Genomic DNA, 25661 nt, shown 5'->3' on the forward strand with positions numbered 1-25661 from the left:
CTTTGACACAAGAAAAAAAATTGAACAAGATTTTTGTGCACCATGACTACTGATGATAACAATGATGATAAGCAACTTCTATCCCTAACAACATTCTAAGGGTAGTAACGTTTCAACTGGAATTTTTTTTTTTAAATTAAGTGTATAAATTGCAAATGAATTCTTAAGACCTTAGCAACTACAGTACAACTCCAATTATCTGAAATCGGATTCTCCGAAATAATCAGTTATCCGAAAAATAATTTAAATTTCAGATAAACGAGGATATCCAAAATCCTCATTTATCCTAATTTATTTTGGAGCCAAAATGACCAGGGACGTCAGGCTCTCAGAGCCAGCAGCATGGACCTCAAACTCCCAGGCAGAAGCTGGAATCTCGGGCTCCCGGCACGAGAGGGGGCTCGGTGGGGAGGTGTTGGTGATCGGCGGTGGCCAGCATTTTTTTTGTGTGAGAATTAAATATTATTTTAATGCTTAAAAAGTCTTACTTTGTTGTTGTTTAAACACTGTTTTAAAAGTGATTTGCAGTTGCTACTGGGCTGTTTTTTTTTAAAAATGACCAGTCCTCTGAAAAAACTTTATCCGAAATGGGCTCAGTCCTGACCATTTCGGATAATGGGAGTTCTACTGTAGAGCAAATCATTTACCCATTAACACTGGACTACAAATTTTTTCAAAAGGCTTGCTTTCTGAAAAGAAAATGGGGATTATGAGACAATTTCAAGCTGAAAACAAAGATAATTTCAGATTTTATGCATCATGTAAGAAGTTGGAGAAACATTAATTTTTATTGAATTTAGCATGTTATAATGCATGATGCTGACACATTGTGTTATGAACCGACCCAAGTTTGCTACTGATTTTCGATTGGCTCTCGTGTCAGTGTCCAACAATAGCCAGCTAGCAGTGATGGATTTCGCTTGCCATTTTCCATGGTCGCAATGTCCTGGTGAAGCCTTTCTCCATGTTCATCACTGACTGCAGGGAAGACGTCCAAGTACAAATGAAGAAAATGAATTTTTCAATGACACGTTGCACTTCATGGTTTTGTCTGCCCGAAGCATGTTACCAATCAACTGGATGTAGTTTTTTGGTACTCTGTAGTTGCCAAGAAAATTCTTAACATCTTTAAAAGCCTTCCATGCTATTTTCTCTGGTCTCACTCGCAGATCTTCGAACTACGTGTCATTAATTATGTGTCTGATTGTGGACCAACAAAAATGCCTTCCTTAATCTTAGCATCAATTATTCTTGGAAACATCTGCCTCAAATGGAGAAATCCCTCACCTTCCTTGTTCATGGCTTTCAAAAATATTTTCATCATTCTGAGTTTTATATGAAAAGAACACAGAAATATCTTTGCTGGGTTGACAAGTGGCTTATATGCCACACTTTTCTGACCTGGAACCAAATGCTTACGGAGTGGCCAGTTCTTCTTAATGTCATGTAACTCTTTAGCATGGCTATCCCATTCACAAATGGAACAACAGCATTTGGTATATCCGAGCTGAGCCTATACTTTTAGATCACCACAGATGTTCCAGTTGTACTTGTACTGCATGTGTTTCGACAACAGTTCAACGTTACCCATAAGTATCTTTCATGTTTACTGCATAGCCAATGGGTACTGATGGGTAGACATTGTCATTGTGTAACGGGACAGCTTTTAGGCAGTGCAGAAACAGATGTTGTCAGCCTGGGTAAAGAAGTTTGTCAAATGTTCTTGATGGCTCCGAAAGACAGAAATTTTCATGCCTGGTGATAGCAAACCCCATCCTTGTACTCCTGAACCAAGTCATTCTGATTTTGCGATTGGTAAACCCAAGTGCTTGACCAGGTACTTCTGACTGTGTTAACAGATGAGGATAGCCAGGCATAAATGGCTCAACGTCTACATCACTATTGTTTTCTACATCTTGTTCGTGCATTGTGACATCTTCATCTGCCTCATCTATGCTATATTAGTAGCTTTGGAACTGGCAAACTATTGTCTTGCGGCACTGGTCTCATGGCTGAAGGCAAATTGGAGTAATCAATGAATTTTTTTTTAAACCAGAGAACACTTCAGTCAATCAGAAATAACAGTCCATCACGTGATCCTTCTGTTCTCGCCAATATCATTTGGACTGCAAATAGCATTGACTCCCTACTACCTCTGAGCCAAGCTCTTAAGTTGACTGCACATGTTTCACAACAAATGTAAGGAGCCCATAGTTTGTCTTGGTCACCAATTTTACAACCAAAGTAGAGCTCCTAGGCTTTCTTAATAATAAGCTGCATCTTTGAGCCTTAAGCACATACTCACCAAACGAAAATGAATGCATCACAGCTGTGGTAATATTGACATTTCTGCTGTACTGAATCTTCCTGTTGTTAAGTATTCACTGTGGTATTGCCTGAAGAACATGTGCATCAACATGTGTCCGATCTCGATCAAGGTAATGGACAGTATCTGTATATTTGAGCTGCTCTTATAGCCTGTCTGCATCTATCCAGTCTAAGCATACCCAGGCCAAAGACAACAGTTGATTAGCACCTGCACTGAGTGCAGGCCCAGGCACGCTTGAACTGACCAAAGCAGCTTGCTTTGTGGGAAATATACTAGTAGACTTAAAATATGACAGGAAGTCACAAAAATAGATTATATCTCAAAAAAAGTATGTGATAGGAAAATACTATGGTGATTTTCATGCTTTAGCAGCCCAAAATCCATCCAAAAATGTTGGCTGTCCAATGCTATTAAAGAACAGGAACCAAGTCCTGGAGGTAGACTGAAAAGCTGTTCAAAATCATTTTAAAGTGCACGGCAAAATTTAAGGTGATATGATTTAGATGCTAAATTAATGTACAAAAAAGGATGGTGAAATTAGTAGCAATGATGTGGCAGAGAACCTGCATGAGGACTGAAGAATGCAGAATATGAAATTGGAAGTCATCGTAAATTTAGGGTTGAATGAATGGATTTGGAGATTGTGTGATGGGTTGCCAATTTGGGCAATTATGCAGTGCAATTGAAATTCTGAAACTTAAGTGAGTATTTTGGTATAGGATAGACCAGAAGATGGGAGTAAATATTTAGCTCAGAAAAGAACAGGATCTATAATTTTGCATTGTCTGGTTCAACCTCAATGACAAAGGAATTCAAGGCAGAGTTAATTGCAAAATGCAATGATGGGTTTAAAATTCTTGATATTCAATGGCAGTGAATTCTGACCCACTTCTGCTTTGATGTGATACAATAACAAATTGATGCAAATGACTCAAATAGAAAGAAGCATTAATGAATAATGTTGGCTACTCGCATAGATTTATTGTCAGAGTACATACATGACATCATATATAACCCTGAGATTCTTTTTTCCCAGTGGGTGTGACAGAATTACCACTAATTGGTAGTGCAAAAATAACTGTACAAAGAACTGTAAACAGATAACAAATGTAAACAAATTGACTGTGCAATACAAAGAAGATCAATAAAGTGCACAAGTAAGAGTACTTAAATGAGTCTTTGATTGAGTTGTCGCTGAGGAGTGTCATGGTGAAAGGGGAGCAGCTGTTTCTGAACCTGGTGGTCCAAGTCTTTTGACACCTATACCTCTTTCCTGATGGCAGCAACGAGAACAAAGCATGTGCTGGGTGGTGTGAATCCTTGATGATTGCTGCTGCTCTCGAAGGCAGCATTCCTTGTAGATGTACCCAATAGCGGGGAGGTTTTACCTGTGATGTCTTGGGCTGTGTCCACTATCTTCTGGAGGGCTTTACGCTCAGGTGCATTGGTGTCACCATACGAGGCCATGATGTAGCCAGTTACCACACTTTCCATAACACCTCCAGAAATTTGCCAGGGTTTCTGGTGTTATACCAAACCACTGCAAACTCCTGAGGAAATAGAGGCACTGACATGCTTTCTTCACAATGCCATTAGTGTGTTAGATCCAGGAAATATCCTCTGAAATAGTGACTTGCAAAAACATCAATTTGCTCACCTTCTCCACCTCTGATACTCGAATGATCACTGGATTGTATATCTCTGGTTTTCCTTTCCTGAAGTCAACTTTCAGCTCCTTAGTTTTGATGACATTGAGTGTAAGGTTGTTGTTGGTGCACCATTCTGCCAAGGTTTCAATCTCCACCCTGTATGTTGACTCAACCCCTTCCTTTATACAACCCACTACTGTGGTATTGTTGGCAAATTTGTAGGTGATGTTATTGTACTGAGCTACTAAGTGGTAGATGTAAAGGTACCACAGGGGGCTAGGAACACAGCCCTGTGGTGCTCTGGTACAGATGGAGATCCTGCCATATTATTCATCAATATTTTATTTTCAATACTTGTAATTCCAAATTCTTAAGCAGGACTGTAGATTAATTACAGCCAACTTATATACCCATGTTAATTGGTTTCACTTGATGGAAACTGCTAATTACAAAGTAATACAATGGAGTCGAAAGGCATGTATGAAGATCCTTGTTGACATCCAAGTTTGAAAATGTTTAAGCAAGCAAGTTATACTGGCTCAATGTACTGGTATTAAAGGTTTCCCCCACGATCCAAAAGTAGAGCATTCCTATCAAACCTTTCATAAGCCGAAATGGCATAAAACAAAGAAGCAATTACCATTAATTTATATGGGTAAACATTTTGAGCATTCCCAGACTCAGAAAATTAACATAACTGGATGCTACCACCAGAACCAATAGTAACTTCAGCAGCTTTCAAGATTGTTTCTCTCTGCATGTAAATAGTACAATGGTGGACGCTGGTAAGTTCAACGCATGCACAATGTCTTTATTTCATTCACACCGAGCGAAACACTTAATTATGTCCAGTTTTACGCGAAGCGTGACACCCTTACGAGCTCTCTTAGGCTTTCCTGATACCTTGACACTTCTTGCTAATGGATGCTCAAAATAAATCGAGATAAAGCAGAGATGCTCACAGACACAGTGTAAAGCTACAGTAGCTTGATGCTGAGTATAGATAGTATAGTTCCCGGGGAAGGAGCTTAGTGGCACCACTCTCGCTGCTCGGAATGCATGCTAACTCTATAACTCTGCAAAACAAATGCTGAATGCTATTTTTGCCTTTTTTGGTAAAAGTGAAAATCCTCTTTGGATTTCTTTCAGTTAGTGAAAACAGGTGCTTTCGTAAAAGTGAAGTGGCATAAAGTGAACTTTCGCAAAGCACGGGAATATCTGCATATCCTTGGTGTTCCAAATAAATGACAGCTGGGTACTGACCGTAGCAGAGAACACTTGAAAAATCAAAAATACTGAAAAAAATTTCCAAACAATTGTGTAGTGTTCCAAACCACTGAAGATAGACCCCTTACAAAATTAATTTGGTTCCATCATTTGTTATCATGAACATTCATTACATACTTCATAATGTGAAAATAAGGCATTATGAAAGCCCTTTCCAGGTGCAATCCAGCTTCCATAAAACTTCCTGCATTTTTAATTTACCCAATTAGAATTCTCCAATATGCTATTGATTTGGGAATAGTTCCTTTGAATTAGAAAAGTGCACATGTCACTCCACTATTTAAGAAAAGGAAGAAATGGAAACTAGGGAATTGTAGGCCAGTTCGCCTAACATCTGCTGTTGGTTAATTACTAGCATCTATAATTAGGGGTAGTGATGTACAACTTAAAAATTCCCAGTTGACCAAACCAGAATTTGTTTGGCTTGTAAAGAGCTTTTGAAAAATAATCAAACTTTTGAAGAGGTGACTGAAGTCAGGGTAATATCTATGGTCTTCATTTACAAGAATATCTGAGAGACTTTTCATTGTGTCTCATATCCAAAGTAAGCTAAAGTTGTAAAGTCTGGGGGCGTGGCAAGATGGCTTAGAGTCTAGACGTGCAATCTCGACCTCTCTGGCCAGACTTTTAAATACCTGTTTTTTAACCCTTTGTTTCCAAGTTTAAATTTTTTAAATTTTAGTTTAAAGTATTAAGGAATTATTATGGCCACTAATGGAAAAAAGACTAAATCTCAAGTTCAAAAGAAAATACATTTTCGAAGTGCTGAAGATTTGGGGCCTAGACGACTTGAAGCAGCCCCAGGCTCAATTTCTTCATTGCCTAAATCCCAAAGGATCGCCTGTGGAGGCTGAAAAGGAAATGCATCAGGCAGCATTACAATCTGAAGAAGTCGTTTTTCTTCGCAAATGCAAGATGCGGGGGGAAACCAGCGGCGACTCCCTGAAGTCGGGATGCCGTCGCTGGGAGTCCAGAACAAGATGCGGGGGTAGACCAGCGGCGACTCCCTGAAGAAGTCAGGATGCCGTCGCTGGGAGTCCAGACCCGCAGTAAATCTTTTAAAATGCCTCTTGTTGAATTGCAGCAGGAGCTGCAGTTACCTTGTTCTGCCACCATGTCAGAAAGAGCAGAGCTGAGATTTACAGATTCACAATGTATGCAATTGAAAGCAGTTATTCAACCTATGTTGACATCTCCAATGAATGAGATGGTTCAAATGAATGCTGGTATAAGTTCAGAATTAAATATGGTTAAGACATGTATGGATGCATCTTTTGAAGAATTTAAAAAATTTCAGACTGCTTTTTTGGACTGTAAACAACAAGTGACTTCTAACACAGAAAAAGTGTTGAAGGTGGAAAAATCAGTCATAGAATTAGGAGATCGTGAGAAGGAGCTAGAAAGAAAAATAGATTATTTGGAAAATCAAAGCAGAAGGAATAATGTGAAAATTGTTGTTTTGCCAGAAGGTATAGAAGGAAATCGGAAGACACTTTACTGATCTGGGTTAGAAATAGCAAATTTGTTGGACAAGTACTCAAACCAGCAGTCAATTTAAGATTGCAGATTAAACATAGTTTCTTTGAACAGCAGAATACTTTCAGAAATTACGTGGTTTACTCCTGCTATTATGTGCCTTTGGAAGACTACACAAAAGAGTCTGGAAAAACAACCAACTGAAAAACCTCACAAAGATAAGCGTATACAGAGCCGTTGTCATACCCACACTCCTGTTCGGCTCCGAATCATGGGTCCTCTACCGGCACCACCTACGGCTCCTAGAACGCTTCCACCAGCGTTGTCTCCGCTCCATCCTCAACATCCATTGGAGCGCTTACATCCCTAACGTCGAAGTACTCGAGATGGCAGAGGTCGACAGCATCGAGTCCACGCTGCTGAAGATCCAGCTGCGCTGGACGGGTCACGTCTCCAGAATGGAGGACCATCGCCTTCCCAAGATCGTGTTATATGGCGAGCTCTCCACTGGCCACCGTGACAGAGGTGCACCAAAGAAAAGGTACAAGGACTGCCTAAAGAAATCTCTTGGTGCCTGCCACATTGACCACCGCCAGTGGGCTGATAACGCCTCAAACCGTGCATCTTGGTGCCTCACAGTTTGGCGGGCAGCAACCTCCTTTGAAGAAGACCGCAGAGCCCACCTCACTGACAAAAGGCAAAGGAGGAAAAACCCAACACCCAACCCCAACCAACCAATTTTCCCCTGCAACCGCTGCAATCGTGTCTGCCTGTCCCGCATCGGACTTGTCAGCCACAAACGAGCCTGCAGCTGACGTGGACTTTTTACCCCCTCCATAAACCTTCGTCCGCGAAGCCAAGCCAAAGATGTACCAGTTTACTAAAGATTTGAAAAATAAATTAAATGAAAAAAAGTACTGACTGTGGATAGACGTGCACATGTTATAATTCAGTATCTGGACATTGTTTTGCCATTTCAAAGAGTATTGCCTGGTATGTTAAGTATCAACGATAAATGTAAATAAAAGGTGCTGGAAATTAAAAATAAAAACAGAAAATATTGGAAACATTCAACAGGTCTGGTAGGACCCATGGAAAGAGAAAGATGCAACGGATAATGTCTAAAACTATAGAACTGAGAGAAAACAAATTTGGTATCAGCAGAGAAAGTCTTTCTTTCTTACAAAGGCTGCCTAAAGCGCTGAGCAATTGCAGCGTTTTACATTGGATCTCAATCCTTTTAGCACAATGAAAAATTCAATAGAAGAGGTTTTAGTGCCATCATGTGGTCATTCCATTACTAGTGCAATTAAAGAAAAAACAATCGCTGGTAAAAAAACAATGCTGGAGAAACTCAGCAGGTCAAATAGCATATTTTATACAGCAAAGATAAAGATACATAACCAACATTTCGGGCTTGAGCCATTCATCAAGGTATGAGCAAAATGTAGGCAGGCATCTGAATAAAATGGTGGGGGTAGGGGCTCGGGAAGGAGCACGGGCAAAATAGGTGGATGAGGGAAGGAGGGCACAACAGCATACAGGGAGGGGGATGGCTCTGTGAATAGAAAGGGAAGGGGGTGGGAACTGGAGGAAAGAAGACAGAGGGATGGGGAAGAGAGGGAACATTGAGCGTGGTCTAGCAGAAATCAGAGAAGTCAAATGCCATCCAGTTGAAATCCGCAGATGCAATATTAGGTGTTCTCCAATTTAAGGTGGGGGAGGGAAGGACGTCTTGGTTTGGCAGTGCTTGAAGCCATGGACAGACATTTCAGTATGGGAGCAAGGCAAAGAATTGAAATACTTGGCCACTGGGAGATGTGGACAAATCAAAGATACTCATGGAACTGATCTCCCAGTCTGCATTCAGTCTCTCCGATATATAGAAGGCCACAACGAGAGCACCAGTTTCAGTAGATGACTCCCGCAGATTCACAAGTAAAAACACAATGTTGGAGAAACTCAGCAGGTCAAACAGTATACTTCATGTAGCAAAGATAGATACATAACCAACACTTTGGGCTTGATTAAGGTATGACAAAATGTAGGCAGGCGTATGAACAATGTAGTGATGGGGGGTGTGGGGTTTGGGGGCCCGAATGTTGGTGAGGGAGGAGGTGTATGCACAAGTATGGCACTTCCTGCGGTTGCAGGTGAGAATGGCAAGGAGGCGATTAATGGTACAAGTGGACAAGGGAGTCATGGTGGAAGTGGTCCCAATGAATGCCTATAAGCACTTCACAAGTAAGTGTTAATTGGACGTGCTATGGAGTGAAGGATTGTTTTGAAACCAACAGATGAACGGACTCAGAAGTTTTTGTCCGGTGCTTCAATTAGTCTGGTTGCAGTTCGCTGTTCTACGAAGGTGATGTGGTTTTGCAAGGAGTGGGGGGGAGGGGGGGGGGGTGGAGAGAGATAGAGAGAGAGAGAGAAAAAAAACTGGTTTCTGCAGTCATGGGAAGCTTGTTGAGACCCCATTTTGAAGTCAGGTTGTGAGTTCTGAGTTTAGCCTGTAAAAAACCGTTGTGGTTCATGCAAGAGGAAATGCTGGCTTGAGTGTTTCTCCGGAAACAAGGGAAACAAAAGGAACTCTGTGGTGACCTGCAGAAGAAGGTTATCATTTGGAAAACCATGATGGGGCAAGTTTCTTCCGCAAGACACTGAAGAGGCTGATCAGAGGGAATCAGCTTGTGTGTGTCCAATGAGCAACAAATCTCTCTCTGAAACCAACAAGAATCTTCCTGAGTGGTAACCAATTACCTTTAAGCACCAGAGCTTGGTGAAAATTTATAAATGTTAAATTCTGTGCATAGTATAAGAATTCCCAGATACCGGCCAGTGAACTTGAAGGAGTGAGAAGTGAGATTGGAGTGTGAATCAAAGAACTTTTCTGAACTTATACACGACATACACGTGCACTTAGAATTAGAAGAGGGTTAAAATTAATAAGTTAAAGTTTGATCCTGTTTTTATGTTTAAAGAAAATTTAAAATGACTTTTATTTAAGTAACCATTTGTCTTGGTGAATTTCTCTTGCTGCTGGGTTTTGGGGTACTCTGGATCTGTAACATAAAGCATGTGACAACTGCCCCTCCTACAGTCATTACTAAAGTAATACGAAAAGTTCCTCTTCTTAGGAACAGGTTTCAAATTCCATAACTGAAAGTATAACAAAAAGATTTTTGCTAAAAAAATTGAGCAAGTTTCTTTTTATATGAGAGAGATAGGTTCCAAGAACTGATCACAGGAGCATTCTTTGAAAACTAATGTCAGAAAAATTAAAATAAAAAGATTTTACCTTTGCCTCTATAATGCGTTTCATTTCTATATATTTAAGATCTTGTGTTTTCATCATCTTCAACTGCTCCTCTGTGACTTCCTCTCTACGCTGACTGATGAAGTGAACTCCATCCTGGCCACACAGGAAACATTACTCAAACAGTGTAGAATGTACTAAAACATGTCCATAATGTCTAGAACAGATAGTATTGCTTTCAGTGAAGAAAAAAATCGTGTACAAGTGCCAATAAGTATAAACCATAAACTTATAAACTTATTGCCAAGTAAGTAAACTATATACAGCAAATAGGGAAAGATCTGTCAGAAGTATTGCAATGAAACAAACACAGGTAGAAATTTGCCTTTGATTGCTCGTGATGAATGTCCATTATTCAATTAATTCCACTGCATTTCCATCCCAATATTAATTTCAGATTAATTTCCAATTTCAGTTTCGTTGAAGTTTTTGTCAGGACAAGAGTGTAAAGAGTAGCTGACGATATTACATCCATTTAGAAAACAAAGGCAACATCAAACATGTAGACATGAAGATCGGAGAGGACGTTCCAAACAGTTCATTTGATTCATAGACAAGATGATTTTGTGAACCATCTACGATCTTCAGTATATTTGAAGACAGATCCAGTAATCAGAATATTCAAAAAATATTTGAAACCATACATTTATTTTAGTTCTTAATGATAAAAGTGGTTTTTCAAAATGCCAAATCTTTGTTCTTGATAGTATAAATAAATGCCACCGTAATCAGTTGAAAGGTGCTTAAATCATCTTTGGAAGTCTATTAGATAATAGATTTTTTTCCAGGGATCTAGTTTAAGAACTATATCTTTTAGCATGAACAGAAACTTCAAATCATTGATGAGATTTAGTGATGTAAATCTGAATAGATGATAACAGCTCACCAAATTATCCTGGTTTCATTCTTTTTGAAAAACTCACCTTGAGTTTAGTTCCAGTCATTCGAAAGTAGAATTCATCTGGATTTTTATCTAACGCCTTCTGGCGTAGTACCTTGAGGATGTTTTGTTTGCGATGGTAGTTTCTGAAAAGTACGCCAATAAATTATCAATTGGAATTACAAAGCATTTAAATGTACAATAAAATACAAGTCAATCTTAAGTATTTTGATATTCTCAAGGACCTTGTCATATTCTTCTTGAAAACCAACAAAAACTCAATGAGCCAAACTGTTGACTTGTGCAGTAATGATTACACTGTGGAGTAATATTTCAATAATTATATGACAAAATAGAGAGAAAATTACAAGAACCCCTCGTGGCCAAAAGCCCAAACAAGATTTATTCAAAATGACTCATGCATATTATCTCAACACTTGCAAAGGAACTAAGATGCAATTTGTATTGAAGTTTAAAATCCTGCAAAAAGAATCACATAACCATATAACAATCACAGCACAGAAACAGGCCAGTTCGGGCCTTCTAGTTCATGCCAAACACCTTCTCCCACCTAGTCCCATTGACTTGCATCCGGCCCATAACCCTCTATACCTCTCTCATCCATGTCCCTATCCAACTTTTGCTCAAATAGTAAAATTGAACCTGCATCTACCACTTCGGCTAGAAGCTCATTCCACACTCCCACCAACCTCAGTGAAGAAATTCTCCCTCTCGTTTCCCCTAAACTTTTCCCCCTTCAATCTCAATCCATAATCCTCTTGCCTAAAACTCCCCCACTCTCAACAGAAAAAACCTGTCCAAATTGACTCTATCTGTTCCCCCTCAATTTTAAATACCTCTATCAAATCACCTCTCAATCTTCTATATTCCAGGGAATAAAATCCCACTCTGCTCAACCTTTCCCTGTAATTCAAACCCTGAAATTCAGGCAGCATTCTTGCAAATCTCCTTTGCACACTCTCTATTCTGTTTATATCCTTCCTATAAAAACTCCACACAATATTCCAAATTTGGCCTCACCAATGCCTTATACAACTTCAACATGACATCCCAACTCCTGTATTCAATACTCTGATTTAGGAAGCCCAACATATCAAATGCTTTCTTCACCACCCTATTTACATGTGACTCAACTTTCAGGGAATTATGTACCAGAATTCCTAAATCCCTTTGTTCTACCTCAATGGTCGACCATTTAACATGTATGACCTTTGCTGATTAGTCCTATCAAAATATAACTCCTCACATTTCTCACTGTTAAACTCCATCTGCCATCTTTCGGGCTCCACTCTTCAAACTGTCCTATATCCCACTGCAAACTTTAATAACCTTCTTCACAGTCCATTGCAGTACAATCTTTGTATCATCTGACTACTTACTCATCCAATTTACCACCCTATTATCTAGATCATTAATATATATGACAAACAGCAATGGACCTCGTACTGATCCCTGAGGCACTCCACTAGTTACCAGCCTCCAATTTGACAAACAATTTTCCACCACAACTCTCTGGCATCTCCCATCCAACCAACATTAATGCTTGAACCTTCCTAACTTATGCGGAATCTTGTCAAAAGCCTTACTGAAGTCCATACAGACAACAACCACAGCCTTCCCCTTGTCAACCTTCTTAGTAACCTCTTCAGAAAAACTCTTAAGATTTGTTAAACATGATCAATCCCTGTTTTTCCAAATAATTGTATATACCATCTCTAAGAACACTTCCCATTAATTTACTCACCACCAACATCAAATTCACAGCTCTATAATTAGCAGGTTTACTTTTGGAGTCTTTTTTTTAAAACAGAGAACAACATGAGCTACCCTCCAATCCTCCAGCATCTCCCCTGTGGGCAGTGACATTTTAAATATTTCTGTCAGAGTCCCAACTATTTGTACACTAACCTTTCTCAGGGTCCATGGGAATATCTTGTTCGGACCCGGAGATTTATCCACCCTGATTCTCTTTGAAATAGCCAATACTACCTCCTCATTAATCTGTAACCTCTCCACTAGATTTCCTTACTTCATCTGGCTCAATATTCCTTTCCTTAGTGAATACTGAAGAAAAAAAAAACATTTAAAGTTTTCCCCATCTCTTCTGACTTCTCACATCGCCTACCCCTCTGATCCCCAAGGAGCTCAATTTTATCCCTCACTATTCTTTTACTTTTAATTTAACTGTATAAATCCTTTGGATTTATTGTGGCTTTTGCCTGCCAAAGCAGCTTCGTATCTCCTTTTAGCCTTTCTAATTTCTTTGATTTTTTTTTTTAAACAGTCCTTGTCTTCCTCAAGCACCTATCTATTCCCTGATGTCTATACCTGCTGTACACATCCTTCTTCCTCTGAACCAAATCCGCAATATCCTTTGAAAACCAAGGCTCCCTATATTTTCTATCCTTTCCTTTAATTACATTGGGACTTTACTGACTCTGTGCTCTCAAAATTTCCCCTTTAAATATCCTCCATTTATCTGTTGCATTCTTGCCTGAAAATAAATTATCCCAACACACACCCTCTAAATCCTTTTGCATCTCCTCGAAATTTGCCTTATTCCAATCAAGAATCTAAAACTTAGGCTCAGCTCTATTCTTCTCCATTATTAACGGAAAATTAATAGTATTATGATCACTAGACTCAAAGTGTTCCCCAACACAAACCACTGTCACCTGACCTATCTTGTTCCCTAAAAGGAGATCCAATACCTCTAGTCGGTTCTTCTATGTATTGATTTAGAAAACGTTCCTGAATACATTTGACAAACTTCAACCCATTCAGCCCAGTTAACAGTATGGGCGTCCCAGTCAATGTGTGGAAAGTTAAAATCTCCTGTAATCACATATATGCCATTTCCTTACGAATTTGCTCCTCTAACTCCCTCAACTCATTAGGTGGTCTATAATACACTACCATTAGTGTTTTCATGCCTTCCCCGTTCCTCAATTCCACCAAAATAGCTTCACTGGATGAGCCCTGCAATCTATCCTCCCATAGCACCGCTGTAATGTTTTTTCTAACAAGCAATGCGACTCTTCCATCTTTTATTCCCTTCCCCCAGTCTATCCCGCTTAAAACAACAGAATCTTGGAATATTTAGCTGTCAATCAAGCCCTTCCTGCAACCAAGTTTCAGTGATGGCTACAATATCATATTTCCTTGTGTCAATCCATTCTCTAAGCTCATCCACCTTTCTTGCATTGCTCTTTGCATTGTAATATATACACGAGTGAATGTCCCCACATTCACTCCTTTGATTACCATCAAATCTAGGTGTTCTTCTACCCTAACCTCCACACTCTCATTCTGATTCCCACCCCCAGCCCTCCCGCCAAACTAGTTTAAACCCTCCCCAACAGTTCTTGCAAACCTGCCCATCAGGATATTGGTCACCCTCCAGTTCAAGTGCAGCCCATCCCTTTTGTTCAGGACAGACCTTTCCCAGAAGAGATCCAAATAATCCACAAATGTAAACTCCTGCCCCTGCACCAACTCTTTAGCAACGCATTCATCTGCCACAATTTCCTATTCCTTCCCTGTCTAGCATGTGGCACAGGCAGCAATCCCAAGATGACCCCCCCCCCCCCGCCCCTTGAAGTCCTGCTTTTTAACTTCTTACCTAACTTTCTATATTCTTTCTTCAGGACCTCATCCCCACTTCTTTCTAGGTCTCGTGTACCACGACATCTGGCTGCTCGCCTACCCCTCCAGAATGCTGTGGACTCAATCAGAGACATCGCTGACCCTGGCACCTGGGAGGCAACATATCAACTGGGAGCCCCGATCTCATCCAGCAAACCTATCTGCTCCCCGAACCAGCAAGTTCCCAATCACAAGAGCTCTCCTCTTTCCCACCTTCCCTTCTGAGCTGAGGGGCCAGCCCCTGTGCTAGAGACCTGACCAATGGAACTTGTCCCTGGTAGGTCATACCCCTAACAGTATCAAAAACAGTATACTTATTATTGAGGGGAATGGTCGCAAGACCTTTCACAACCATGTCAGGATACTTAAAAGCATTTATAACATTGAATTACATCTGAACTCTCAGCTCCATTAAAATGCAGGGAATGCAAAAGTTATAATTAAATACAGTTACCTCAATGAGATGGTGACTCTGCACTGTCTGTCTCCCCCCCATTCCCTTTCCTCACAGTCATCCAGTTAGCTGACTCCTGTCTGTTTGGGATGACCATCTCCCTATAACTCATATCTATCGTTGCCTCTGTCTCCCTTGTGATCCAAGGCTCATCCAGCTGCAGCACCAGTTTCCTAACACATCTCCCAGGAGTTGCATCTGGATGCACCTTTTGCAGGTGTACTCATAAGGAACATTTGTGCTGTCCCTGACCTCTTACATCCTGCAATCGGAGCACAGGACGACCCCAACTTCCTCCATAAATATTTGTGTATAATGCATTCCGTGTATGACCCCCATTTTTGAGGGGAACAATTTTACCCCCGTGTATAATACCTCACTCACTGGGCCACTCCTTTACCTCACTCACTGGGCCACTCCTCGGTGGCCACTCCTTTACCTCACTCACCCTTTATTGGTCCTTGCCAATGAATTCACCTACCCAATTACTCAATTGGAAAGGCCAAAGTCCTGACCCCGCGTCCTTTTTAAACTCTCCAAAAATCTACTTACTAACATGACACACTCAACCCACCTCCAACTGGGAAATAACAAAAGACAACACAAGAAATACTAGGTTGGGCAATACCCACTGAGATCGATTCAGTTCTTGTTCAGAAATGAGTTGTAGAAGAGTAGTGGCGAAGAGAACATAGTGAATGTCTGTGATGGAATGGAGAAGAAATTGTCAGGTGATGTAATGCTCCTGGAACCAGCTCGTTTAACAATGGAATTTCTTTCTCTCTAAAGACTTTATTCGGCATTCTCACACTGACAAAGGGTATTCAACCTGAAACATCAAGTATTTCTCTTTCTAGAGATGTTGTCCATTATGCTGAGTGTGTCCAATATTTTCTGTCTTTCTTTCAGAGTTCCAGGATCTGCAGTTTCTTGATATCCCTTTACTTATGAAAGTCACTCAATCTAATAGAGCAATGTCATTTCACTTGCTACAGATACCACCTGACCTGCTAAGTATCTTCTGCTTTTACTCTATATTCCCAGCATCTGCACATTCACTTTTAATCATGACTAATTCATGCCAAATGCTACAGATTTCTTGTTCACGAGTTATGGTACACTCACTGTGCACGGATCTGGTAGTCTTTCTTCTTCTCTAAGAAACCCAGTTTCCTTCGATAATTAAGCTGTAAAATTAAGTTTAAATGTATGTTACCAGAGACGATAGAAACTTAAATTGTAAAAGATATTTTCTTATAAAATTACTTTATACATATCATTTGAAATGAAACACTGCCTTACAAATGGGCAAGGATATGCTATATTATTCATGACATATTTATCTATTGAATTTGGATTATATGCATAACGTTCAACTATAAACCTAATTTATTAGTAATCTGCCTTCATGATTATCGAACAGTAGCACTTACATCAACAGTGATGAAGTGTTTTGAAAGCATATCAGCTCCTGTCTGAGTGATGACATGGATCCATTCTATCGTAGTAACAGGTCTACAGTGGATTTCATCACACTTGCACTACACAAAGCCCTGGAACTCCTGCATAGCAAAGACGCCTACATCAGGATGCTCTTTACAGTTCGACATTTAACATCATCATCCTCTCAAAACTGATCAGCAAATTCCCAAGACCTAGGAGTTAACACCCCAGTGTGTAATTAGATCATGGATTTCCTCGAGACCACAATCAGTGAAGATCGGTAAGAACATCTCCACAATCTCCATCAGTACCAGAGCAACACAGGGATGTGTTCTTAGCTCCCGCTCTACTCATTTTACATCTATGACTGCGTGGCTCAGTACCACAATACCACCACCTACAAATTTGCAACAATACCATGGGTTGTATTAAGGAAGGGTACGAGTCAGCACACAGGATGGAGATTAAAAACTTGGCAGAATGGCGCACCAGCAGGTTCAGAAACAGGGGGAATGGCACACCAGCAGGTTCAGAAACAGGGGGTATCCCTCTACCATCAGAATCCTCAACAACAAAGTCTATCAAGAGTCTCATTTAAGGAATCTTGTGCACTTTATTCATTTTCTTTTTTGTTCTCTGTATTAGTCAGTTTGTTTACATTTATTATCTGTTTAGTTTCATGTTTGTTTACATGTTTACCCTGTGCAGTTTTTTTTACACTACCAATTAGTGGCAATTCTGCCACGCCCACAGGACAAAGGAATCTCAGAGTTGTGTGATGTCGCGTATGTACTCTGACAATAAATCTGAAACCTGATTAAGCCATCAAATTTCCAGCTTGCAAAATGCTTGTGAATATCATGGTTTAGGTCAGTGAGTGACTTTATTTAAAATTAAAAGAATGGATGATATCATGGTGTCAAACATGAGAGGTAGGAATTACTTACGTATTTATAACCACAGATTATCGTAATTTGTACAAAGCAAATGTCCAGTTAGAAGACAAGGGAAACTCAATTCATTTGTAACATGAATTTAGCCCATAGGCTAAAGAAACGACCATTAATTTCCATATATTATTCTGGTGAATAATTAGTGTAAAATTGTGCCCAGAATTCAGATGCAGATAGTTATTTTTCTGGTGTTCTATTACAAACCTATTTAAAAGAAACCTCCTCGGGAGGTTTCCACTAATTTATTTATTTAAATGTATTGGGGCATCAACATCTAATATCAATACAGAGCAGCTGCCACATCAGTTCTTGTTTGTTGTATCTGAACAATGATTTGAAAGCTTTATTTTCAGGCTGATCACACGATCGTCAATGGTTTAATCTCTAATGAATGTTGGTTATGAAATTGACAAGAAATTTAGTCACAAATTGATAATGTAGATGCACAATAAGTAGTAATCATTTTGTAAATATCTGGATGTAAACGGAGCAAATAATGATGAATGAAGATGAAGAATTAACATCCATTTCAATGAATCAGACAAGTCAGTAAAAGGACTACTACTTTAATGCATCAGTTTTGGGAACACATTTCATTAAACATTTGTATCTATTCCACGACCATCCTTCCAGTCTCCACACAGCTGCAAAATTTACAAATACTCTAAGCCAACCATTCTCAAACTTTTTTGCCGCAATGCAACCCCTCCCCTTCCCTGAGAAGCAGTCAAAAATGTTCAGTGAGGTGAAAAGAAAACAAGGCTTTTACTTAAATGTGCTGTGGTTCTCGGGGGGGGGGGGGAAGGGGAGAGATAAGGCCCCAACCCCCCTCCCGCTTAGAATGGCCACTCTAATGCAATGAAAAGTTCAACGGTTATATCCACATCAAAGATGCACATTTCAATCTGAAGCGGTTGTTGATACCTGCAAGTATTTGCCTGTGTGTCATTATTCATTTCATCCCAAAAAGCTTTCCTTTGGTGCTTTTCACAACCATGTCAGGATACTTAAAAGCATTTATAACATTGAATTACATCTGAACTCTCAGCTCCGTTGAAATGCAGGGAATGCAAAAGTTATAATTAAAGACAATTACCTCAATGAGATGGTCACATTATTTACTTATCAGACTCCAGAAACTGAAGCTGTGTTATGCTTCACACAGAGAGGTTACTCAGACAGAATAAAGAATTCAAGGACATTCACTGAGCCTTCTTGGTCAAGCAGAGCACATCTTGAGAAACTCCAAGGAATCCCTGGGTCACAACTTCTCAAAGCAAAGCAGCAGCAGGATGGCAATGAGCACCTCGAGTTTCTTTGTGTGGATCAAGCAAAGGTCCACCAAAACAATAGGAGTGCACCACCTCCCAAAAGTAGCATTGAAGTAGTAGTCCTTCTACTAACTTGTACATGATTCGTATAGATGGATGATAATTCTTCAACTTCATTTAGCAGTTCTTTCCCCTGTCTATGTCCATATCTTTACAGAAGTGTAATTAGAGCATTATGACAAAATGATTGATACGCATTTGTGCATCCGATGCCATAGGTGCTCTGTTGTTAGTAAGGGATTACTTAAAGTGGTATGTGAGTGAAAAACAAAAGGTTGAGAACTACTAGTTTACACCAATATTAAAGTGTGAACAGTCTGCCATGTCAAACCCCTCCTGCCATAGTTGTGACTGTCTTTGGGACTCATCTTGTTGACCTCATCAGTTACTTCAGAAGTGAAGAGCAAGCAAATCACTGTATTTCACTGGTTGGTGAGGCTCTCACATTGCCTCCATTTCCCAGGTGAGTGATCTTTACCCTTCTACCCTCCCAGCCCCTTCCTCCCAAGACAGAACAGTCCTCCCCTTTTACTTTACCAGCCTCCACACCCAACAGGAGGGTGTCACCTTTTATTATTTAGAACAGCTGCAATGGTACCCCACTACCGTCAGATCTTCCCATCCCCACCCATTTCTGTAGGGACCACTCTCTGGCTTGCTTAACCCTATCCACCCACAGCACCCCATCCCTTTGCACTTTTTATTACAGCCACTGAAGGTACGACACTTGCCTCTATACCTCCCCTCTCACCAGTAACGAGGACTGTTTGGGTTTCTTGACACATTCACCTCTGCTGACCACATCCATTGATTTGGTGCTCGTGCTGTGTCCTCCTCCTCCACACTGGCAAGACTCGGCATGGGACCAGACATTTTGCAGATGGTGTTCCCAAAGGCCGCCTTAACAGTTGCGTGCCATGCCAACTCCCCTTTCCCTTCCCACACTGACCTCAGTTGTCAGTCCTTAGCCTTTCCCACTGCCACAGTGAGCCCAAGCACAAAACGGAAGTACAGAAGCTCACATCTTGCCTGAGTTGTCCACACCCGATGGTGTAAACATTGAACTTTCCAACTTCAAGTAACTTCCTGTGCTCATTTCTTCCTCCTTATTAGTTCCTCCCCCCCCACCCCCCCCCGACCTTCACCTAGTTTCATCCTCCACCTGCTTCCATCTGCTTAACAACCCTCCTTTATCTGGTTCTCCTCACAACCTTCCTTCCCCATCAGTTTTCACTTACAGCTTTATGTTTCCAGTTAGTATCCTTAACTCTCCCAATACCCCCATCCTGCCTCCATTCTTTCTCTTTTATCTGTCACTATACATCTCCCACCAGCAGTTGTCTTGAATTTCCTCCTCTTCCTCCTACCTGGTTCCTTCCTTCTCACCTGGTCCACCTATCATAACCCAGCCTCATTTTCACTCCAACCTCAAGAAATTGGCTAGCTCTCCTCTATACTTTCATTCATGCTGCAAGGTTTTTACACATAACAGTGAACAGTACCAGAAGCTGTTTCATCTGGATTTGTGCTCGGGGGACTACAGAATGAGTTACAGTGATGGACAGACTGCTCTAACTCCATCTTATGTATTTTACCATCATTTTGGTGATCAGGGGAGGGAGATTAGGAGGTAAAAGTCAGGAATTAAATGGCTTGAACGAGAGGGATTATCCCAAAGGTTCTCAACATTTTTCTCATCACTCACATACCACTTTAAGTATTCCCTATGCCATAGGTGCTCTGTGATTAGTAAGGGATTACGTGAGATGTGAGTGGAAAGAAAAAGTTTGAAAACAACTGTTTTAATTATTCCTAATTGAGTTGTTATGAGCACAATTCCATAACTCAAAAGAAAATGGACAAATGACAATTTTTCTCATGCAAAATATTTCAGTAAAAATTGGGTCTAGAGCAGTGATTCTCAACGCAGTTGGGACCAGGATGGGGGGGGGGAGGCAGTTGGGACCGGGATGGGGAGTGGGGGGGGGGAGGCAGTTGGGACCGGGATGGGGGGGGGGGGAGGCAGTTGGGACCGGGATTGGGGGGGGATTGAGACCGGGATTGGGGGGGGGGGAGGCAGTTGGGACCGGGATGGGGGGGGGGGGGGAGGCAGTTGGGACTGGGATGGGGGGGGAGGAGGCAGTTGGGACTGGGATGGGGGGGGAGGGAGGCAGTTGGGACCGGGATTGGGAAGGGGGGGAGGCAGTTGGGACCGGGATTGGGGGGGATTGAGACCGGGATTGGGGGGGGGGAGGCAGTTGGGACCGGGATGGGGGGGGGAGGCAGTTGGGACTGGGATGGGGGGGGAGGAGGCAGTTGGGACTGGGATGGGGGGGGAGGGAGGCAGTTGGGACCGGGATTGGGAAGGGGGGGAGGCAGTTTGGACCGGGATTGGGGAGGGGGGGGGAGGCAGTTGGGACCGGGATGGGGGGGGATTGAGACCGGGATTGGGGGGGGGGAGGCAGTTGGGACCGGGATGGGGGGGGGAGGCAGTTGGGACTGGGATGGGGGGGGAGGAGGCAGTTGGGACTGGGATGGGGGGGGAGGGAGGCAGTTGGGACCGGGATTGGGAAGGGGGGGAGGCAGTTTGGACCGGGATTGGGGAGGGGGGGGAGGCAGTTGGGACCGGGATGGGGGGGGATTGAGACCGGGATTGGGGGTGGGAGGCAGTTGGGACCGGGATGGGGGGGGGGGGATTGAGACCGGGATTTGGGGGGGGGGGGTGGAATCAGGCCTCGGCCGGACGGGACTGGGATCAAGGGTAGGTGGATGGGGGCGGTTCATCGCCGCAACAGCCGTCATGTCGCCGGGTCCCGCACCCACCTGGCTCCGCTCCCGGTGGTTCCGCTGCACCGACTTGTGCGCTTTCCGAAACGCGGCCGCCATCGTGTCCTCCTGCACTGTTCGCCAGCGACGAGCCGCAGCCACTTCCGGGTCAGGGTTGAACCTCCTCGCCGCACATTTCCGGTTGGCACTTGGTGCCTTCGCCTGCAGCCGCTTCACTCCAGGTGAGGAAGAGGCGATGCTGCCCCCTTGCGGTGAGCAGGAAGCCCTGCCACCATGAGTCTCTCGGCCCCTGTGGGGTGGGAAATAGGAGTTGTTATATCCTATGAAAGACTTTAAAACAAACTTAACAAAGTTTGAGCTAGATCAAGTTTCAAGAAAGGTAGGAGAGGACATAAAGGAAGATAATAATGGAGTGACAGGCAGGAGAGGATAAATGACTGCACTGTAACTGCATGAAGATCCAGCAGACACTACATTCAATGGTTCTCAACCTTTTTCTTTCTACTCCCATACCACTTTAAGCAATCCCTCACTAATCACAGAGCACCTATGGCATAGGGATTACTTAAGGTGGTATGGGAGTAGAAAGAAAAAGGGTGAGAACCACTGCGACTGCATTAAACTTTCAAGCCATGAACAAAAGGAGAGAGGTTTCGCAAAGGATCCACATTCAGATTTCAGAAGATGCATTAAAACAGTGAAGATCAACAGTAGGTTCAAGGTGCTACATTTTATCATGTAGAAAGCTTCACGCACCATTTTTTAAAAATGTCTCATAAACGTATGAGCCCACCAAGCCCTTTTCCCTTCCTTTCCTTGCTGTGCCATGGTGGGGAGGATGAGTGTGTAGTCCAAGCTTGGTGAGGAGGCTTTCAAATCCTCGGAACTCTGGATGCTTCCTAAAGATCTGCAGGTCAAGCGTCTGCCTTGTCTTTCCCTGAGGTAGCGAGTCACTTCTCACCAAGAACCTCAAATGACTTGGAATTAGGCAATTTGGACATCTGCACATGGTCCCATGAATTTGGTAAGTATGAAAACAGCTTTAAGAGCTCTTGTTCAATGGTTCATTGTTTAGAAATTGCTTTGTTTTGCTTTAATGGAGTTAAACAAAATTGTGAAATATGTGAATGCACTTCATAAAAGTCCCACAATGATTGAGATCTTTAGTTGTAAGGTGAACAGAATAGTGTTGTCTGGTTTCTAATGTAACATTGCATTGCAAAACAGAAGTCAAATGCAAGTAAAGTAAAATGGCCTCTACATCAGAGTCTGGATGCACACTTGGAGATGGGTTTGGCGAGCATCTTTGCTGAGCAACCTCACTCCCTCCACAGGGATCTCCCTGCACACCACTCCCGCGCTGATGTGTCTGGTCCCCTCTGCTTCTAGACACAACAAATTCAGGATTCCCTTTGTCCTCACCAGCCTTCGCATCCAATGGCAATTTCTGATCCACCACCATCCACGTCTTCTTCTCTTCGCCTTCCATGGGGACTGCTTTCTCCATGACTACCCTGTCCACTCATCCCTTTCTATTGGTCGCCTCCTTGGCCCCTTCCCCTGAGGCCACCGGAAGTGTCACATTTGCACCCACCCCTCTTCCCTCACCACCAGTTCGGCTTGTGTAGCCATGGATGGCATCTACTGCATCTGGTGCTCCCATTGTGGCCTTCTCTACGTCAGAGGGATTAGATGCAGACTGGGAGATGGCTTCGCTGAGCACCTTCTCTCTGTCTGCATCAGTGGCCTACCATTTCAATTCTATGTCCCACTCCCACACTGACATGTCTGTCCACAACCTCGTGTACTCCCAAACCGAGACCACCCGTAAATTAGAGGAGCAACACCTCGGCACTCTCCAGCCGGATAGTATTAACATCAACTTTCCAGTTTCTGTTAACCTACTCACTCTCTCTCTTTTCTATCTCTCTTTCTTCTTTCCTCCACCTGCCTACTTTTTGCCCATATCTTGATAAAGGGCTCAAGCCCAAAATATTGGTTATGTATCTTTATCTTTGCGACACAAAGTACTTTTTTTGACCTGCTGAGTTTCTCCAGCATTGTCTTTTAAAATTGAATTGTGTCTGTTTAAACAAGATATATAACATGTTCTTGCTGGGTTCAGTGTTTAGCTTGCAGGTGCAATTTCTGCAGTTTTTAAAGGATACAGGTACTCCCTGTCTTGCGACCGATGTGACTTCTGTCCATCTGGACATAGGACCAAATTTATTTTTTAAATAAGGAAAAAAATGTAAAATTTGCACAGTGTTGTTGTATTTGACAAACTATAGCAGGGATTCGGGGCAAGAGCCAAAATGTGAGTACTTACCTTGCTAGTTGATGTCCCGGGGTCCATAGGCTGGGCACGGCCACCTTGATTCCTGTGCGCATTTCTTTGGTTGGTGAATGCATGGTGGGTTCGCGTACTGGAGTTCGGTTGGCGCACGCACGAGAGTTAAGGGCGCAAATTCAATATCGTCAGGGTGCTTAACTCTTGGACATGCGCCAACCAAACTCCAACATATGAATCCACCACACAAGCGCCAACTGAAGACTCATGCATTCACCAACCAATCCAGAATCCAGGTGCCCGCGCCCAGTTTACGAACCCTGGGACACCGACGAACAAGAACCAGAATGTGGAAAGATTTGCCAAGGTTGATCGACAAATTCAGGAAGCTTTAAGTTGTTGTCGTCAAATTTACAATGAAAAAAATATTTGACTTTAAAAAGTTTGCTTGAATCTTTTGACACTCCATGCACACAGGCAAACTTCTAACTTGGTCCCAATTATGGTCGTAAGTTGGGGAATACCTGTATATCAAAGTACAAAAATGAGGCCTCCAGCTGCATGAGAGCATTGCAACTGAACAACTGGATGGGGCATGATCATGAGGTTTGGGAGAATGATCCAGTGGGTCGAGGTGTCCAAGCAAGACCGCTGAGGACCAATGTCTGTGGGATCGGTGTTCTTTTTGCAAAGAACCCCTTCAGGTTAACGGGGACAAGCAGTAGTTCTCTATGTGGATTATTTCCACTAGGGTGCAGCCCACACACACGCTTCCCTCAGAGGAAGCCCCTTGCTCTGGCTCTCCCTGTCGGCAGGAGGAAATGGAGATGAACTCTAGCATGGAGCTAGGATTGTGGTGATATGTAATTACACTACTAGGCCACCAGGGGTCATCCCGGTGACCTTGTCTATAAAGCAGTCCAGAGCTACAGTCTAGCCTTCCAGGTTCGTCTTTCAGAGAGACAAGACCTCTTTGTGTACATTTATTAAAGCTGTCTTCTACTCACACTGCTGGTGTGGTTATTGTCAGTACAAGGATCTCTGCCTCTATCCTCGGAGTAAGCAGTAAACTCTGCAATGTGCAGCGGCCTGGAATGATCCTGGGGCCAGGAAGCTGAAAGTCACTCTGGCCTTGATCACCGTGGGCAAAGCAACCTGTGAGGCTGCCTTTGAGGAGCCTGAGAACAAAGGGCATCATTGCTTTCAGTGTCCTGCTTTTAGGGTAAAGAAAGGTTCATGAAAACTGATTGTTCAGTGAATAAATTAGAACTGCCACTTGTGGATTGATGGCATTTGAAGGTCATGTTGGAGATGGGTTTGTGGTGTTACACTGATATTGTTAAATTAGAGAGTCAGTTTTATACTGAAAAATGGAGGCTAGTGTGAATGGGAACCCTGCAAAAAAAGTCAAGGGGTGTACTTCCTGGTTGGGTTAAGTCACTCCAGCACATTGCTCTAATTTAGTGGTTCTTCACCTTTCTTTCCCCACTCATGTCCACCTTAAGTAATCGCTTACTAACCACAGAGCACCGATGGCATCCTATGCCATCGGTGCTCTGTGGTTAGTAAGGGATTAAGGTGGTACATGAATTGAAAAAAAAGGTTGAGAACCATTGCTCTAATTCGATTGCTTCTTGACACATGCAGCAAGATGCAGCAAAACATCTTGCCTTGTTCTCTCCCGGCAAGTTAACCCATTCATTTGGCAGTGAAATAATAAAATGAAGTGCAGGTTAAAGTCTGACAGTAAATCAAAAAGTCCAGGGTATAATGTATAAGGCAGAATGTGCAGAAAAGTGC

The 25661-nt window shown here is 42.3% G+C and overlaps 2 protein-coding genes across 2 annotated transcripts in view; one reads left to right on the plus strand and one right to left on the minus strand.

Annotated features, from left to right (window-relative positions):
- utp11 (UTP11 small subunit processome component) overlaps window positions 1–21732 on the minus strand; it is a 38987-nt gene extending 17255 nt beyond the window's left edge. Inside the window, exons 1-4 of the mRNA XM_069895771.1 lie at window positions 21608–21732; window positions 16183–16244; window positions 10981–11083; window positions 10040–10153 (exon numbers count right to left, since the gene is read on the minus strand). Coding sequence (XP_069751872.1) covers window positions 10040–10153; window positions 10981–11083; window positions 16183–16244; window positions 21608–21670 — 342 coding nt within the window. The 5' untranslated portion in view covers window positions 21671–21732. The remainder of the gene's footprint in view (window positions 1–10039; window positions 10154–10980; window positions 11084–16182; window positions 16245–21607) is intronic.
- The window catches only part of fhl3a (four and a half LIM domains 3a), a 225585-nt gene continuing 221513 nt past the window's right edge, over window positions 21590–25661 (plus strand). Inside the window, exon 1 of the mRNA XM_069895770.1 lies at window positions 21590–21792. The gene's annotated coding sequence lies outside the window, so the exon portion shown is untranslated. The remainder of the gene's footprint in view (window positions 21793–25661) is intronic.

This window comes from Narcine bancroftii, chromosome 8, assembly GCF_036971445.1.
Source record: "Narcine bancroftii isolate sNarBan1 chromosome 8, sNarBan1.hap1, whole genome shotgun sequence".
NCBI lineage: Eukaryota > Metazoa > Chordata > Chondrichthyes > Torpediniformes > Narcinidae > Narcine > Narcine bancroftii.